Source organism: Pristiophorus japonicus, chromosome 1 (assembly GCF_044704955.1).
Source record: "Pristiophorus japonicus isolate sPriJap1 chromosome 1, sPriJap1.hap1, whole genome shotgun sequence".
Lineage (NCBI taxonomy): Eukaryota > Metazoa > Chordata > Chondrichthyes > Pristiophoridae > Pristiophorus > Pristiophorus japonicus.
Window position 1 is genome coordinate 52,115,922 of NC_091977.1, and position 19,860 is coordinate 52,135,781.

Sequence of the window (19,860 nt, forward strand, 5' to 3'; positions counted from 1 at the left end):
AGCTCCTAGCTCCTTAAATTCGTTTCGTAGGACCTCATCCCTTTTTTTACCTATGTCGTTGGTACCAATGTGCACCACGACAACTGGCTGTTCTCCCTCCCTTTTTAGAATGTCCTGCACCCGCTCCGAGACATCCTTGACCCTTGCACCAGGGAGGCAACATACCATCCTGGAGTCTCGGTTGCGGCCGCAGAAACGCCTATCTATTCCCCTCACCATTGAATCCCCAATCACTAGTGTTCAACATGGAGGAGTACTGATTCATCAACTGAGGGAGGGCTGTAGGTAGTCATCAGCAGCAGGTTTCCTTGCCCATGTTTCAACTGATGCCATGCGACTGGAGTCATGGGGTCTGGAGTCGATGTTGAGTACTCTCAGGGCCACACCCTCACGACTGTATACCAATGTGCCGCCACCACTGGTGGGTATGTTCTGCCAGTGGGACAGGACATACACAGGGATGGTGATGGAGGAATCTGGGACATTGGCTGAAAGGTACAATTCTGTGAGTGTGACTATGTCAGGCTGTTGCTTAACTGGTCTCTGGGACAGCTCTTCCAATTTTGGCACAAGTTCCCAGATGTTAGTGAAGAGAACCTTGCAGAGTCGACTAGGCGGGGTCTTTACCTAAGCCATGTGCCGAGGTCGATGCCGGGTGGTCTGTCCGGTTTTATTCTTATATATATTTAAATATTCATCTGTTGCACACCTGGGGAGATGAGCTACAATACATGGAAATAACATAGATCTCTATTTCCAACACCCCTTTTCAATGGAAGCTGCATAGCACATTTGCAGTGGGGAATAATAATACCATGCACATAGGCCACATGCAAAAGGGGAAAGAACACCATACAAGCTAATGTGAGAAGACCTCTCATAAGAACACAAGTTGCTGTTTGGGTGCTCAGGCAGTTGCTAACATAAAAGTGCTGTGCGTATAGGGCTAGGCTGCTCCCGAGTATTGAAGGGAACCAAATGTTGTTGGTTCCAAGAACTAACACAGATCAGGGTGCTACTTCCTTACACATGTTTCTCAGTGAGGTCCAAGTAGTAAGTCTATAATACTCATTCCATATTTGAATGTCTGCCTACCAGGCTCTCAAATCTTTCAAGTGATGGTCACCTTCTGTTCCTCTTCTTCCAAAGTGTCTGGCAAAGAGACACTTAATGCTATGCCCATGCTGTTCGCCAAAAGACTCAGCTTTGGCTATTTCCATACACTATCTCCCAGTTTATTCATCTCTTGAACTCTACCATTTAAGGCAGCTTCAATTTTTGCAAAATGAAGATGATGAGGGAATCAAAAAACCATTGCTTCATTAACATTTAAAAAGCAAAATAAAGCTTTAACTGGGTGAATGTGTATTACACCTCACCAGAGAACCTATGGAATTCTCTACCACAGAAAGTTGTTAAGTCCAATTTGTTGGATATATTCAAAAGGGAGTTAGCTGTGGCCCTTACGGCTAAAGGGATCAGGGGGTATGGAGAGAAGGCAGGAGTGGGGTACTGAAGTTGCATGATCAGCCATGATCATATTGAATGGTGGTGCAGGCTCGAAGAGCCGAATGGCTTGCACTTATTTTCTATGTTTCTATCCCTAGGAGCAATTTTAGGAGTGTGGGCAAAAGTTAGTAGCTATTGAATTAACACTGACAAAATGACAACAATTCAGTGTGCTTAGTAAATGTGTTAGCTCTGACACTCAGGGCAAATGAAACCCTTAGATATTATCTAGGAATTCAAAGTTATCGGAATAATATGTTGATCTTTGAAGAGTAGTTTAAGAATAGCGTGACAGTGAATTACTTCATAACTAGGAACTTATTTATTTGCAAATATGTATACAAAAGGAACAGTGTGGATTAGTATGAGCAGATTAGAGATAAATACTGGTCTGCAGCCTCACCTTGCAACTTCTATTAGTGAGGTACATTATCCTACATGCCACATGGCTCTAAATATAAAATGCTGTGTACAGTTCCACAGCAAAGGCTAAAGTTCTTAATCATGATTGCTTAGGCATTTGACAGCTATTAATAATCTTGTCAGGTTATGAAATTTCTACAAGTATGTGATGGACTTATTTTGGTGGTTTCACAAATAGCTTGGCAGCAGCCTATAGCAGAGTACATTTTAAAAGTTCACTTCTCCATCCAGGTACAATTTTAATTTAGGTCATCTTAGTTTTTGTGTAATAGCCAAACTTTTCCTGCATTTGAAGATAAGCCTTTTGAAGGTGCACTGAAGAATTATGTTTTAAGCTTCGATAATGAATCACCATTAATTGGCCATTTTCAATTCATATAATATTCGAATTGTCCATATATGAATTCAAAATTGTGAAAAGCTCAATGTAATGGAAAATAAGTTTTAAAAAATCAATATATTGTATGTCCTCAGCTGATTAAAAATAGTCTTAAAAGTTAATACAGCGATTAGAATATTTCTGAGGGAGACTAAAAGTTTTGCTTAAAAGCGCAGCATTTCATAAGGTAGGAATGAACCAATGTTACAAATGTACCGTGTAGCAGGGTGGCAAGTTGCAGTGAATGAACTCGTCAATATAGCTCATTGGGAAAATGGTGCATGTTCTTTTTCTCCCAATCCCCGAACCATTTCAACCTTGTACTTTGCATTCATTTACAGCAATTGATCCAGGAAATGCAAAGCTGGGGCTTTAGTGATAGATCATTTTGCGAACATGAGATAACCTTATCTCCCAGCAATATTTGCCGAATCTTATTGGAAAATCGAGAGGGAGCAGCAGTTTCATAAGGGTCAATCAGGTACATGCCTCAAGCTTTCCACGTGCCCAGTGATAACAAATGCTGAGTCCTAGCTACAGCCCAGACAAACCTTTGTGTCAAATTATGGAAGTGTATTTTCAACTTGATATTTTCTGTTGGAGATGCTGATGACTTGACAGCAGTTGTGGGGAAGCACTATAATTGGGCTGATGTAATTGCAAGCACTATAATTGAGCTGATGTACTCAACCTTCTCAGAATTCATTTAATCTAATTTTGCCAAAGGCCTTGCTACCACCAAGGGAGATATAAACACTTGCTCCTTCAAAGTAAAAACTAAATATAGAGCCAATGCTGAATCTCTGAACTGAAACTTCATTTCGGAAACCCAACTTGTTCAGGCTGGATCAAATTGGGTAAAACCAGTTTACATCCAAGTCCTATCATGTTGTAGTGATATTTCTCCCCAAGTTCTGACTTCCCTATTAAGGTCACCCGAAGTGATAATGGTTGTTTTTCTCTTCCATTTTGTGCAAAGCCCTCAAAGTTAGTTGGCTGGTCATGCATTAATAGCATTTATGAATCAGTTAACTATTTACAATCTGGGGTTAACTACAGAGCATCCAGATCCATTGGAGTTGATATTTTTTTATTCATTCCTGGAATGTGTCCGTCGCTGACAAGGCCAGCATTATTGTCCTTGAGAAGGTGGTAGTGATCTGCCTTCTTGAACTGCTGCAGTCTGTGTGGTGAAGGTACTCCCACAGTGCTGTTAGGGAATTCAAGGATTTTGACCCAGCGACGATGAAGGAATGACGATATATTTCCAAGTCAGGTTGGTGTGTAACTGGAAGGGGGAACTTGCAGGTGATGATGTTCCCATGTGCCTTCTATCCTTGTCCTTCTAGGTGGTAAAGGTTGTGGTTTTGAGAGATGCTGCCAAAGAAGCATTGGCCAGTTCCTGCAGTGCATCTGATAAATGGTACACTGCAGCCAGTGCGCTGGTGGTGGAGAGAATGTTTAAGATGTTAGATGGGGTGCCAATCAAGCAGGCTGCTTTGCCTCGATGGTGTGAAGCTTCTTGAGTGTTGTTGGAGCTGTACTCATCCAGGCAAGTGGATAGTGTTCCATCACACTCCGGGCTTGTGCCTTGTAAATGGTGGAAAGGCTTTGGGGAAGTAGGTGGTGAGACACTCGCCACAGGATACCCAGCCTCTGACCTGCTCTTGTAGCCACAGTATTAATCTGGCTGATCCAGTTAAGTTTCTGGTCAATGGTGACCCCAGTGTTGATGGTGGAGGATTCAGCGATGGTAATGCTGTTGAATGCCAAGGAACGGTGGTTAAACTTTTGCTTGTTGGAGCTACTCATTGCTTGGCACTGGTATGGCTCAAATGTTACTTGCCATTTAGTAGCCCAAGTCTGAAAGTCATCCAGGCACAGACTGATTCATTATCTGAGGAGTTGTGAATGGAACTGAAAACTGTGCAATCATCAGTGAACACCCTCAGTTCTGATCTTATAATGTAAGGAGTCACTGATTAAGCAGCTGAAGATGGTTGGGCCTAGTACACTGCCCTGAGGAACTCCTGCAGCAATGCTCGGGGACTGTTATGATTGGCCCCCAACAACCATCTTCCTTTATGTTAGGTATGACTCCAGCCAGTGGAGATTTATCCCTGATTCCCATTGACTTCAATTTTACTAGGGCTCCTTGATGCCACACTCGGCCAAATGCTATCTTGATGTCAAGGGCAGTCACTCTCACCTCACCATTTCAGCTCTTTTGTCCGTGTTTGGACCAAGGCTGAAATGAGTTCTTGAGCCAAGTTACCCTGGCGGAACCCAAACTGAGCATTGGTGAGCAGGTTATTGGTAATTTGTCCTGCTTTTCGTGGGCAGGCCATTCCTGTGAAGTTTTCCACATTGTCGGGTAGATGCCAGTATTGTAGCTGTACTGGAACAGCTTGGCTAGATACTTGGCTAGTTCTGGAGCACAAGTCTTCAGCACTGCAGCTGGGATGTTGTCAGGGCCCATGGCCTTTGCTGCATCCAGTGCATTTAGCTGCTTTTTGATATCACGTGGAGTGAACCGAATTGGCTAAAGACTGGCTTCTGTGATAGTCAGGACCTCAGAGAGGCCGATATGGATCATCCACTCAGCACTTCTGGCTGATGATGGTTGCAAACCAGTAAATAGTGTTGTTGGGTCTGTTGGTGTTGTTGCTGCAAGTGCAGGCCAAGCTGTGCCTCCTTAGGAAAGCTCGGCAAAACCCAGGGCTATGTTAAAGTAGTGTAGTCCTAGGAATCTGTGTCCCTACCTCTTTTTGATGGCGTGAGCACACCTCTGGGGCAAGGAAAATCCCCATTAAATTTTAGGCGGTTATTTATTCTGTGTTTATCCAAGACTAGATTGGGGATGGATTCCCACAATAACTTCGGCAGAAATTCTCGTTTACATGCGGAAGCAAGGTTTCCGCTGAACTTCCGATGGTGGAGTGGGAGAAGCCACAATGAAATTTACTCTCACATTTTCAACAATTTTTACAAGCTCTTTAAATATAAACATAAGACCATTTTGCTCACTGGACTCAGCTTTATTCATTCAATTTGATAATTTTTGCGTGGTACATTATGCTACATTCCAGCAATGTTCTTCTGCTTCTCAAACATCTCTTTCAATTGTTGGTCAGATGTCGCTTCTTTTTGTTGCATTAGGTCTTTGTCTCCTTTGGTCACACCCCAGTTGTCTGGTTTTGCGAGGGAGGCTGAATAGGGTCGGCCAGTTGCAGGGACCAGTTTCTCCCAATACTCCCGCTGAGCTCTGGAAAACAGGAGTCCATGATCAGATCAGCCATGATCTTATTGAATGGCGGGAGCAGGCTCAAGGGGCCATATGGCCTACTCCCGTTCCTATTTCTCATGTTCTTAAAAGGCTTTTGTGAGCTACTGGGCAAGATTTCTGTGAAAGTTGTTCTTGACAATTATTTCTACTGGTTGATGAATTGTTAGCAAGGGGTTTTGACTTCGGATCATTAAAAGAACAATGGGGATTTTGTTTTTCACCCCCTCCTTAGAGGGTTGATAGGAACACTTTCAGAAGTTGCTATGGAGACAGAGGCACTTAAATTCTGCCTGGGTTTCACTGGCCTGCACGGGAACTCTGGAGAGAGAGAGACTGACAGATCCCACAGGAAAATGGCAGATCTATTGTTTCCAGGAGTTTCCTCACTGCATTTCAGGGGGTGGAACCCACGTCCATCGCTTGTGAGGTAAGTGACAGGCATTCCAAGATGGGGGCTTCCCAACTCCTGATTTTTAGTTGCGACCTGGCACTGCAGTGGCAGCTGGTATGCTAAGCAGCTGTAATGGCGTCTAGAAGGGCATATGAAGGCCCCATCAGTAGGCCCCAGGCAGCCAGTGAGATCTGGCCAGAAGAGTCTGGGCAGCACCGCTGACCCCCCTTACCCACCCCCCCTAACACAGCCATATGGGTGTGTGTTGGAGTTACGATAGGTGGGCAGCAGAGATGTGCATGAGTGGCGCTAGTGCCCATCTGGTCCAGCCCCATGATGCAAACCCAGTAGGTGCTATCCAAGGAATTTCAGGACCTTGGGACTAATATAATTTAAAGGCAATTAGGTAAGCTTTTAAATGAGGAATATAGAATGATACAAAGAAATGAGATTAGAGTAGGTAACTGACTGCCTGGGTAACATGATCAGCTATGATTTTATTGAATGGCGGAGCAGGCTCAAGGGGCAGTATGGCCTACTTCTGCTCCCTATTCTTATGCAAAGTCAGCTGAAGGGATAGTACTGGACAGTGGTAATTGGGCTAATGGCATTCTGGGTTTTAAAATCCATGCTTAGGTAGCTCAGTTTAGAGGCAAGGATAGCGAAGACATTTGCCATGTTTTACTATAAAAGTGTATTAACATTTGTTTGAAAAGAAGTGTAAAGCGGAATGAAATTAACTTTTTTTTTAAATGAAAAAAAAATTGGGAAAGATGTTTAACAGGTGGCTGATATCTATTTTACACCATTGCCCAAAGTCAAACTTGCCCCCAATAGATTGTTAGATATTTGATAAGTACAGAGGAAAGTTCTACCAATCATACCTTGCTCGCACCCAAGGCTTTGTGTGCATGGCAAGACCACCTCCCCAGACATCATGTTTTTCTGAAGCTGCTGGAAGAAAGCCCCTCTCAGCTGCTAGCTCCTCGGTTATAGCCCTAATGTGATAGGGCTCAAATCCACAGCAGCCACCAATGTATCGGATTCCCAGGTTATATGCATCCCTTGCATATTTATGCATGTCCCATCTGGTGAGAATTCGTGGCTCCAGAGCTTTTTAAGAGAACAGAATAGAGTAAATCACATTTTATGAAAAAAAAACATTTTATGTTGCTTTCAAAATAAAAAAATGTAAACCTGTGGCTGCTTCAGCCCTGAATTTAAAAGCCACGTAAACATGCCTTAGATTGACAATCCCAGCTTAATGTTGCACCATTCTGCACTCTACCATTTCCAAAGGTACTGAAATTCCATGGGCTGGGGCAGGGTGGGAGGGAAGGAGAGAAGAGGGGGTTGTTCCACCAATCTCCCACCACAACTGGTTCTGCCAGGTCTCTGCAGTTTCTGACTTGCCTTAAGGGATGTAACCTCCACTCATCATTTGAAAGGCAGGAGCTCCTTACTCTGGTGTATTTCTGGAGGCCAGCACACCAAGTTTAGGTGTATTGTCCTATAGATGGATGAAAGTGTACCCCACTGGTGGGATCCAGGCCAGGATAGCTCTCCACCCCCTACATGGGACGCGTGTACCAGAGATGAATCCACAGTGGTGTTTGCACCCACCTGCTCCATGCAAATTTAGTGTTCTTCCATAGATCCTGCAAACTCCAGTGGGTCAGCACCTCAGGGTACAGTCCGAGCTTAAATACCTGATAATATTCGAGAATTTCAGGAGCTCTGTTTCTACACTGTTTAGTTACAGGTTGTGCCGCAAAATTTTCAAAGGCCTCTAATCAATTTCCTCTCCCCACAACCCCAATACTTTAGCCAACTTTAATAATTTATGTTCATGAAAAAGGGCCAAGATGGATATATGTATCCACTACCCAGGCCCTCATTCACTCCGCCACCCCTATTTAGGAGCACTTCTAGGTCCAATCTCTCCAAAAATCACAAATTAGAATTGCAGTTCCCATCTGTTGCACTAATCTGATGCTTTCTGTAATCCAGTGCTGCCTACCGAATCATTAGAGGTGGCCAATGAATAGTTTTCATAATGGGCTCCAGCTTAAACAGGCACTGCCTATGTTTGGACTTAGCTCTGACCTCACAAACCAGCAGCGAACCCTAGGGCAGCATCTAAGGAGACTTTCCCCTTGGACAGCTCTTGTGCCACCAAGATTAGAGCTAGAAGATCAATTGCAGATTCAGAGAAGCCACAAAGAACAAATCTGCTTAGATAGGAGCTACTATTTGGAGGATGCCAGCTAGCAACCAAATCCAAGAATGACCACTTTTGGTTTAAATTGTAAATCCTTACTGCATTACTTATTGGATTGCAGATTGCAGTACTGTAAAAAAGCAAGGTTGCTGAAATTGAACCAAAATTAATGTGACCAAAGTTCATGCACTCAAAAAAGTTACTGATATTTACTGAAGATCACCTTATAAGAGATGATTAAGGCCAAGGAAGTTGTCAGCAGCAGGGTGAGAATATGATTTTGTTGATGTTTTCCAATTGACAAGAGCAGAGAATTTCTACATTTGCTAGCACAGATCTTTTTAACTTTTCCTGCTTCATTTTTCTCCAGCTTTCTGTCCCATCTTAACTGTACATGTGCAATTGAAGTCAGAGGTGCAGAGTAACAAGCAGGAAGGGCCTAGTTTTGACTCAAGGCCCACCAGCAACTACATACAAATAGAAAAAACAGATTCTAAAATTCCAATATATCAACAAAAAAAACTCAGCCGAAAGCCTGTTGAGTTTTATCAGAAGGCATTAAAGCGAGAAATGTAAACTTTTACCAAATGGAAATTCTGGTAGATCAATGAATCCCTGCTTGTTGCAATCAGGTGTGTGATAAGCAAGAGGCTGCACCATCAAGTGTACTTTTAGCTTTGCAGCTTCTAAACCTTCCTTCATAAGCTTCATAGTTTTGAGGCAAGTGGTTGGGTCAAAGTGGCAGTTCACGCCAACAAGGTCAGCACCTATAAAACAATAATTGAAACATCATTTAGTGGGGGAAAAGATGGGGGAGCTTGCAGGTTGCAACATCTACTAGATCTCTTAATTGTGTTTTTTTTTGTTTGCATACAGTACAGGAATTGGGCTGAAAAAAAAAAATTGTAGTTCCTTATTCTGACATTCAAGATAATTCCAACTGCTTTGCCCAATGTGCTGCACCGCGTAGCGTACAACAGAAACCATTAAAGCCAGAAGTAGATTTTCCACTCTAAGGATAATCTATTTGGACTGAACACTCCTTTAGACCGACTTGCAAGTTGGCAGAATTCCTGCCCCCCCCCCCCCTCCACATTGCTTCAGTGGGATGGATAACCGCTGTTAAGTCTTAACAAACGATAGTGAAATCTGATGAGATGGAGGTGTATGCAATTAATCAACTGTGAAACAGAACTGAAGCTCCTGGCCGACGACATGGTTCTCCAACTGAGCAATCGCTCCAGTCTTTCAGCATTTCAGTGAGCTGTGCACCTCTTTCACCAGCAAGCAAACAGCTGAATCTTACAGTTAATTGAAATAGCAAGTGAGCTGGAGAAAGGAAGTGCTTAAGCAGAACAGTCAACTGTGATTTCGGTCAGGAGGAACAATTGGTTCATTAGAAGAAATCAGTTTCTACCCAAGTACTTCAGTAAGTAGAATAGGCTTTAGATTTACATGGGGGAGCATGACAAACTAAACATGACATTTAACTACCCACTTTTGGTTGTTATAGCACAAACTGTATTCTAAACCAAATATCCTCCATGCCATCTATATGGAATACCATGGCCCTCCAAACTAGAAAGGATAAACAGCAGTGAAGCTCCTCATCTTCAATACATAATTTAATTCTCTTGCCCAGACCCAAAAAAAATACAAGGCAAGGAAAATATTCCTATTGGCAGCAACAATGGAATGCTTTTGACATCCTAAAAAAAGTTGTAAAAATTGACGTACCAGCCTTTACGAGTCTGACTGCACAGTCCCCTGCCGATACTCCAGTCAGATCACCCTCTGGACCAATGCACATGGTGGCACAAACTGGTTTGCCAGATTTCTTCAAAACCTGAACTGCCCATTCGGCTTCCTCCACGTGTTCAAAGTACTGCAAGAAAATGCAGTATTTAAATACAAAGACTAATATCAGGAGTCAGCTCGTCTTGTACAAACTTCCTGCAAAATAAAATGGCAGCCGAATAATTTTCCACAAAGTTTCCAACAAAAACCAAGAGCCCATATTTTCCTCTTTGCTAACTTTAGATAAAAATTAGGTGCAAGCAGAAAGTGTGTAAGGTCAATGGAAAGCATTAGATTATTCATCCGTGCTTAATACTGCTTTAAAGATTTCTACCCCTTCAAATACTAAAATGTAGTGCAAATTATGTGGGAGAAAACCCCCCCCCGACTATTTATGCATAGCTTTTCAAGCAGAAGAATGACTCAAGGTGCTTCAGAGAGCAGAAAACACAGAGATTGGTTTGGGAGAAGTGACCAAAAGCTTGGTTGACAAAAATGTTGGATCAAAAAGCTGATTTTTGCTCGTCAAGCTCTTCGTGACAAATCAGAGAATCTGAAGAATCTCCATTTTATAATTTTGAATTAATTTTTATCTAGTCCAAATTAGGATCGCTTTAATAAAACGGATTCCCAGAATTTCCTTAGGATAAGCTATTACCTCTGTAACTTGGTATGTAAAGGCCACTTAACAGATCAGCCATGATCTTATTGAATGACGGAGCAGACTTGAGGGGCCAAATGGCCTACTCCTATTATGTTCTAACAGGGACTTGTATAAACTCTGTTTATGTTCACTCACAAGTATTGCAGACAACATCCATTATCTGTATTTGGTAGTGCACCAATGGCATCACTTAAGTTTACTCCAGTTAATTTGATAAGTTTTGCTTTGAAAAATAATTCAGAAATTAATCAATGTTACTAAGATAACATAGAGGATGTTTTGTAATTATTTCAAGTTGAATTAACAGAAAATTTTAATTAAGAAGTATACCTTATAAAAAAGGTACAGGGTCGAGAATCCGGAACCCTCGGAACTGAGGCCGTTCTGTATTTTTCCGGACTTTCAATCGTCTTTCTGACTTTACGAATCCGGAAACACCCTAGCCCAGGTTCAGGTATTTCCGGATTTTGGAACGGCAAAAAGAGGTGGGAGCAGGGCCCCGCTGAGGTGTTGTTCGGGGGGTGGGGGCGAAGAGGGCCCCGCCGAGGTGTTCGGGCCAGCTGGCCCCACCGAGATGATGTTCGGGCAGGTGGGGTTCCGCCGAGGAGATGTTCGGGCCAGCTGGCCCTGCCGAAGAAGTCGGCAGGTGGGGTCCTGCCGAGGAGATGTTCGGGCAGGGCCCCGCCGAAGAAGTGTTCGGGCGGGTGGGGTCCTGCCGAGCAGGTGTTCGGGCAGGGCCCCGCCGAGCAGGTGTTCGGGCAGGGCCCCGCCGAGGAAGTGTTCGGGCAGGGCCCCGCCGAGGAAGTGTTCGGGCGGGCCAGCGATTAGGCCCCGAAATAAGGGCGGTGGCAGCGGGGCGAGGCCAGAGGTCGGCGAGTCCGGATTCCAGAACATTTTCCGGACGACACTGCCACCGATCGTCTGGAACATTCCAGACTTTCAACGCTGCACCTGTATTACAAAACAAGTCAGGAAATGGATTAAATAATCCTCATGTTTGAAACCTACTTTAGATATACTTTTAATCTTCAGTTTATACAGGGAAAGAAAAGACTGAGTGCATTATTACTTTGTTAGATGATTAACAAATCAAGTGAGTATCCAGTCCCACATAAAACCTGATCCAAATGAAAACTATTACTTCGGAGAATCTGGTGCAATCTGTGATTGCAATGCTTCCATTTAATTTAATTAATTTAATAAGCTGGATTTGTATTTACAGCCTGAGAAACAGTCAATATTATGTGTGCATCAGTCAGAGAGACTGAAAGCAGATGTGGTACTGCAAGCCAATTTCCAGTACCTACCTTAAATGGCAAGAGATCATAATTTTTCCTGCAGCCTGCTCTCCCAGATCATTTTAGTGCATAAGGACAAGTTTTGGTTCGCTGGAAGCATAGAGTGCCTGTGAACTTACTTGGAATTTTTTGCATTCGGAACAAACAAAAGCAGTGAGTTCAAATTGTAATAAAGTTCAGCATTCCATGGATATGCAGTCAAATTGGGTCGTAACTGATTGACTTCAGAATGAGCAATTAGGGAGTTTAACAAAGGGGAGATTTTAAAGCATCATTGCAGCAATAAAAGTGGTGCCCAATAGAGCAATTGTATGTCAACAAAATGGGAGTTACTGCTTTGGTAAATGTAGTGCAACTGCAGAAGGAGGAAGGTGAGAAGGTAGCTATGGGGCTGATGGAATGAGAGGTCCTACATTATGCAGCAGCTCAACTGCAATAGTGCCTTTTGGGCATGATACAAGAGGACCAAACTGACTGGGGAAGCAGTGAGCGGTGTGTCAAAGATATGCAGGGACAGTCAATCAACCACCAATTGAGGCAATGAAGGCCATAAATAACACATGCCGCATGGACCCTCTTATCACCTACAGGGGTCAGTCACTTTTTTGACATGGCGATCGGACATTTCTTTTTCCTGCCCAATGAAAACACTGCAGATTAAGGTAGTAAAAGTGAATTATTTTTTATTAAATTGTGCAGTGCTAGAGATGCAGGGGTTTTACACACATTACATGTTTGTCCTTTGTGAACGTACCCACCAAGTGCGGCAGTACTTACTACCAGTGGATCGATGCATTGCCAACCACTGAGTTGCAGTGAATATAGAGGGATCACTGTCTATATCAGCACCAAGGAGCTCCTTGGTTAAATAATTACTGATAGTTCATTATGGAGGTAGCACCTACGATGACAAACATTGGTGTTAATTCTGTGCCAACTGGTTGCTCCTATGCTACTCCATGAATTTCCATTCCAGGTGGGCATCTCTTCATGATACCAACTGATCCATTGTTAGCAAACAACATCCGAGCCAGAATTTCCAATTGGGCCACTCCATTATCAGAAATGTGGCAGAGTTGGCCTGAAGCCCACTAATGTTGGAGACTAAGACCGTATCCTAACTTGCAGGGACAGAGCCATTTGCATGGTCAGGGTGGACAACCCATATCTGTGAGGGACGAGCAAGAGCTGCCTTGATCCTCATCATCATCATCCTCGAAACGAGGATGACTTGCTTCCACGCCAAAGAAAAGGATGTTCACAGGTGTTTCGAAAGAAGAACCCGAACTACATCCTCAAGGGTGGAAGATGCCTGTGCGTGGTTTTTTTTAACGTGTGGTGGCCATTGCACACCAGCCAGCACAGAGCTTGACAGAGCTTGGTCTTGGTCCAGGGGCAAGGATTACCAAAGACAACTGGAGACCTGATCTGCTGCACGGACCTAGTGCGCACACATGTCACAGTGTGGGCTGGGCCGTGCTGCTCCTGGGTCCCTGGCCCCGAACTCACGCCTCCCCTGGGCTCCGATCACATCCCTCCACAGTCTCGCCGCTTCTGCTGCATCTGCCCACGCTCCAATCATTGACCTGGACCTCTTCGCTTTGATCCTATGGTGTAACTGGTTGCTCAGTCGGGGAGACTTCTGCCCTCCCTCAACCCAAGAGAAAAAGGTTAGCAAAAGGTTATTAAAAAAAAAGGTCCCAAGGGAGATATAAGGTATTAAATGAAAAATAAAGAATCTCTTCCAGGATCAATTATCTTTGCCTTCAATTCTTTTGGGGCCTTGACGGGACTCAGCTGCCTAAAGTTCCATTGAGGCATAGTGAGGGTGTAATGGACAGAATTCCTGGATACCTTGGAATTTCAAGGACACCCTCAAAACCTCCTTGATAAAGTGCAATATCCCCACCAGCACCTGGGAATCCCTGGCCCAAGATTACCCTAAGTGGAGGAAAAGAATCCTGGAGGGCACCGAGCACCGAGAGTCTTGTCGGCAAGAGCATGCAGAAACCAAACGCAGACAGCGGAAGGAGCATGTGGCAAACCAGACTCCACACCCACCCTTTCCTTCAACGACTATCTGTCCCAGATAGAGACTGTAATTCCCGTATTAGACTGTACAGTCACTTGAGAATTCACTTTTAGAGTGGAAGCAAGTCTTCCTTGATTTCGAGGGACTGTCTATGATGATTAATGGACAGAATTCCTGGGATAGCCCAAGAACCTTCCCAGACATGGAGGTGGGGATTCACCCTTCACCCACAGGAATTTCTCTGCAGAGTACACAAAGAAGAGCAGGTTCTGCCTCAGTCTCCCCTGTGGGGGTGGAGAATCCTGCCTGCATTGTGCTTTGAGCGGGATTGGTATTCCAGGTTCTCTGAATCACTCTTCATGGCTGCTGCAATAGTTCTCCAAGTAAGCCAGCCATGACAACATTTTAAGAGTTTGAACCCCAAATCTTCCATAATAGTAAAAGACCATTCAAGAGATGCTCCGACTATGCCTATTGCTTGCACAATTGAGGCTTCCACTTCAAACACTATTGTCAGATACACAATGTGAAATGGTGCTGCAGATAAATACTGGTTCAACCTCATCATACCATCTTCTAGTGTGGTGTATAGAGGCAAGCGACTGTGCAGCACCTTGTTTAAAGATGCCCATAACACTCAGCACGCCGAATCTCCTTTTTGTATCAGCTGGCATGTTAACTGACACCACTGCTAAATATCTCCCCCTGCACTTCAACACCATTTCTCCCACCGTGTACTAATTGAAATGGCACTCAGGTAAAGTAATGCTCTTCAATTCTGCCTATTGAACCAGTGGGTTCTCTCCTTGCACTGAAGACAAAAGATGGGACATTCAGTGCATAAGCACAACTGCCCATTTGGGTATGGTGTTGTCATTACATGGACCACTACATAGTCATGCACGATTGGGGCAATCCTGATTGCTCCAACAGTGCTGGTCATGCCTGCACCCAAATGGGACAATATCCTCCGTAATTAAATCTACTCATTTACATAGTGTAATACATGACAAATTGGTAGCACCAAATATTCATTGCTGCAGATAACCCCTATTACAGGATTTATCCTGCGAAGGCCAAGCAGAAAGTGCATGGTCAGCCCCATGTCTAGAGCTGTGGATGCAGCATCATGTGTGTTATGTTCAGAATAAATTCACAGGACTATATCGCAAGCTCAAACTGTTGTGACCTTGGTCTCTTTATTCAGACTCCAGAGTGGGGAAGCAGCATGGTGAGTCATCTTTTATACCTGCTTGCCCCAGGGTGCATAGGTGAACCTTGGGTCTCCCACAGGTGTGCCCCCTAGTGGCAAGTCTTAAATTTGGGTAAGGTCTGCATACATAACAATGTCAATCATGAGCATATGAATTTAGTACATACACCTCCAATCTGCAAAGCTCTCCAGACTCACCTTCCCGAATAGTTCAGCTATTACCTTGCTTGTGTGTAAACATAGAAAATAGGTGCAGGAGTAGGCCATTCGGCCCTTCTAGCCTGCACCGCCATTCAATGAGTTCATGGCTGAACATTCAACTTCAGTACCCCATTCCTGCTTTCTCGCCATACCCCTTGATCCCCCTAGTAGTAAGGACCTCATCTAACTCCTTTTTGAATATATTTAGTGAATTGGCCTCAACAACTTTCTGTGGTAGAGAATTCCACAGGTTCACCACTCTCTGGGTGAAAAAGTTCCTCCGCATCTCGGTCCTAAATGGCTTAGACTGTGACCTCTGGTTCTGGACTTCCCCAACATTGGGAACATTCTTCCTGCATCTAACCTGTCTAACCCCGTCAGAATTTTAAATGTTTCTATGAGGTCCCCTCATTCTTCTGAACTCCAGTGAATACAAGCCCAGTTGATCCAGTCTTTCTTGATAGGTCAGTCCCGCCATCCCGGGAATCAGTCTGGTGAATCTTCGCTGCACTCCCTCAATAGCAAGAATGTCCTTCCTCAGGTTAGGAGACCAAAACTGTACACAATACTTCAGGTGTGGCCTCACCAATGCCTTGTACAACTGTAGCAACACCTCCCTGCCCCTGTACTCAAATCCCCTTGCTATGAAGGCCAACATGCCATTTGCTTTCTTAACCGCCTACTGCACCTGCATGCCAACCTTCAATGACTGATGTACCATGACACCCAGGTCTCTTTGCACCTCCCCTATTCCTAATCTGTCACCATTCAGATAATAGTCTGTCTCTCTGTTTTTATCACCAAAGTGGATAACCTCACATTTATCCACATTATACTTCATCTGCCATGCATTTGCCCACTCACCTAACCTATCCAAGTCGCTCTGCAGCCTCACAGCATCCTCCTCGCAGCTCACACTGCCACCCAACTTAGTGTCATCCGCAAATTTGGAGATACTACATTTAATCCCCTCATCTAAATCATTAATGTACAGTGTAAACAGCTGGGGCCCCAGCACAGAACCTTGCGGTACCCCACTAGTCACTGCCTGCCATTCTGAAAAGTACCCATTTACTCCTACTCTTTGCTTCCTGTCTGACAACCAGTTCTCAATCCATGTCAGCACACTACCCCCAATCCCATGTGCTCTAACTTTGCACATCAATCTCTTGTGTGGGACCTTGTCGAACGCCTTCTGAAAGTCCAAATATACCACATCAATTGGTTCTCCCTTGTCCACTCTACTGGAAACATCCTCAAAAAATTCCAGAAGATTTGTCAAGCATGATTTCCCTTTCACAAATCCATGCTGACTTGGACCTATCATGTCACCTCTTTCCAAATGCACTGCTATGACATCCTTAATAATTGATTCCATCATTTTACCCACTACCGATGTCAGGCTGACCGGTCTATAATTCCCTGTTTTCTCTCTCCCTCCTTTTTTTAAAAAGTGGGGTTACATTGGCTACCCTCCACTCTATAGGAACTGATCCAGAGTCAATGGAATGTTGGAAAATGACTGTCAATGCATCCACTATTTCCAAGGCCACCTCCTTAAGTACTCTGGGATGCAGTCCATCAGGCCCTGGGGATTTATCGGCCTTCAATCCCATCAATTTCCCCAACACGATTTCCCGGCTAATAAGGATTTTCCTCAGTTCCTCCTCCTTACTAGACCCCCCGACCCCTTTTATAACCGGAAGGTTGTTTGTGTCCTCCTTCGTGAATACCGAACCAAAGTACTTGTTCAATTGGTCCGCCATTTCTTTGTTCCCAGTTATGACTTCCCCTGATTCTGACTGCAGGGGACCTACGTTTGTTTTTACTAATCTTTTTCTCTTTACATATCTATAGAAAGTTTTGCAATCCGTCTTAATGTTCCCTGCAAGCTTCTTCTCATACTCCATTTTCCCTGCCCTAATCAAACCCTTTGTCCTCCTCTGCTGAGTTCTAAATTTCTCCCAGTCCCCAGGTTCGCTGCTATTTCTGGCCAATTTGTATGCCACTTCCTTGGCTTTAATACTATCCCTGATTTCCCTTGATAGCCACGGTTGAGCCACCTTCCCTTTTTTATTTTTATGCCAGACAGGAATGTACAATTGTTGTAGTTCATCCATGCGGTCTCTAAATGTCTGCCATTGCCCATCCACAGTCAACCCCTTAAGTATCATTCGCCAATCCATCCCAGCCAATTCACGCCTCATATCTTCAAAGTTAGCCTTCTTTAAGTTCTGGACCATGGTCTCTGAATTAACTGTTTCATTCTCCATCCTAATGCAGAATTCCACCATATTATGGTCACTCTTCCCCAAGGGGCCTCTCACAACGAGATTGCTAATTAATCCTCTCTCATTACACAACACCCAGTCTAAGATGGTCTCCCCCCCAGTTGGTTCCTCGACATATTGGTCTAAAAAACCATCCCTTATGCACTCCAGGAAATCCTCCTCCACCGTATTGCTTCCAGTTTGGTTAGCCCAATCTATGTGCATATTAAAGTCACCCATTATAACTGCTGCACCTTTATTGCATGCACCCCTAATTTCCTGTTTGATGCCCTCCCGAACATCACTACTACTGTTTGGAGGTCTGTACACAACTCCCACTAATGTTTTTTGCCCTTTGGTGTTCTGCAGCTCTACCCATATAGATTCCACATCATCCAAGCTAATGTCCTTCCTAACTATTGCCTTAATCTCCTCCTTAACCAGCAATGCTACCCCACCTCCTTTTCCTTTTATTCTATCCTTCCTGAATGTTGAATACCCCTGGATGTTGAGTTCCCAGCCCTGATCATCCTGGAGCCACGTCTCCGTAATCCCAATCACATCATATTTGTTAACATCTATTTGCACAGTTAATTCATCCACCTTATTGCGGATACTCCTTGCATTAAGACACAAAGCCTTTAGGCTTGTTTTTTTTTTAACACCCTCTGTCCTTTTAGAATTTTGCTGTACAATGGCCCTTTTTGTTCTTTGCCTTGGGTTTCTCTGCCCTCCACTTTTCCTCATCTCCTTTCTGTCTTTTGCTTTTGCCTCCTTTTTGTTTCCCTCTATCTCCCTGCATTGGTTCCCATCCCGCTGCCATATTAGTTTAACTCCTCCCCAACAGCACTAGCAAACACTCCCCCGAGGACATTGATTCCGATTCTGCCCAGGTGCAGACCGTCCGGATTGTACTGGTCCCACCTCCCCCAGAACCGGTTCCAATGCCCCAGGAATTTGAATCCCTCCCTGCTGCACCACTGCTCAAGCCACGTATTCATCTGAGCTATCTTGCGATTCCTACTCTGACTAGCACGTGGCACTGGTAGCAATTCCGAGATTATTACTTTTGAGGTCCTACTTTTTAAATTTAGCTCCTAGCTCCTTAAATTCATTTCGTAGGACCTCATCCCTTTTTTTAACCTATGTCGTTGGTACCAACGTGCACCACGACAACTGGCTGTTCTCCCTCCCTTTTTAGAATGGAGAGTGGTTTCTGATCATATTGGTCCATGCTATAATGTAGGGGGTTGCCTTTAAAGGAGAGCAGGAGATGGTAATATTCTCTGTCATCCTACCACAGTTCTGCAAAAAGCTGCTGGCTCCACTTGTTGCATCAGTGCAGCAATTTTGGAGAATATCTTTTAACAACTACTTTCCTGCATGTCCATCAACGGCCTTGGCTGTACTACTTTACAGCATTATTTGCACCTTACCTTTGTACTCTTCTGTTTTGCTCAAATTCTTCTGGACCTCTTCCTGGGCCCTTGAGCAGTTGATATGGAGCTCTCCTTCAGTGGGAAATTGCCACACATGTTTACTCCCTAGTACTTTTGGGATCATCGTTCCCCACCAAAAATCTGATTGGTATGCTTCATTCCAGAGGTTACCAGTACCTGCAGGGCTTGGACACTAAATTGTGCTTTTCTCAATCTTTGTTAAGTGATTTTACACAAATATTGTGCACTTCACAGCTGAAACTTTAATATTTATATACTGGTTAAGTAGCTTGTTAACTGTTTGTTTAAGAAGTGTTAAGGCGTATGGTGATTGGCTGTTATTTAAAAAATATTAAATTATTGAATGAAACTGCATTCATGAATCACACTTCCAAACAAATAAACATCAGGTTTGGGCACTTCAAATTTTCAATTAAAAAAAAGAGGGAAACATTAGCCATTGGGTTATTAAAACCCAATGAGGAGTAACTAAAAAATTCTGGAACTTGGTTGGCGCCACGAATAACTAAAGAAACTGATGCACACTTACCAGAAAAGGGAAGATCATTTGATATTATTGAAATGTACTTGCTTAGGAAACGTAAAAGCATAGAGGAAAACGAAAGCAAAAAGCAGAATAGCACACGAACTAGTAAACTAATCTTAATGTTTTCTGAGGCAACTTCCTGCAAAGCAAATACTGTAAAGACTACTGAACGTGTCAAAAGCAAGTCATC

General features: G+C 43.8%; 1 protein-coding gene across 1 annotated transcript in view; it reads right to left on the bottom strand.

Annotated features, from left to right (window-relative positions):
* Positions 1-5,328: 5,328 nt before the first annotated feature.
* bhmt (betaine-homocysteine methyltransferase) overlaps positions 5,329-19,860 on the bottom strand; it is a 43,267-nt gene continuing 28,735 nt past the window's right edge. Inside the window, exons 6-9 of the mRNA XM_070879760.1 lie at positions 9,947-10,094; positions 8,794-8,976; positions 6,873-7,101; positions 5,329-5,576 (exon numbers count right to left, since the gene is read on the bottom strand). Of these exons, the coding sequence (XP_070735861.1) occupies positions 5,390-5,576; positions 6,873-7,101; positions 8,794-8,976; positions 9,947-10,094 (747 nt within the window). The 3' untranslated portion in view covers positions 5,329-5,389. The remainder of the gene's footprint in view (positions 5,577-6,872; positions 7,102-8,793; positions 8,977-9,946; positions 10,095-19,860) is intronic.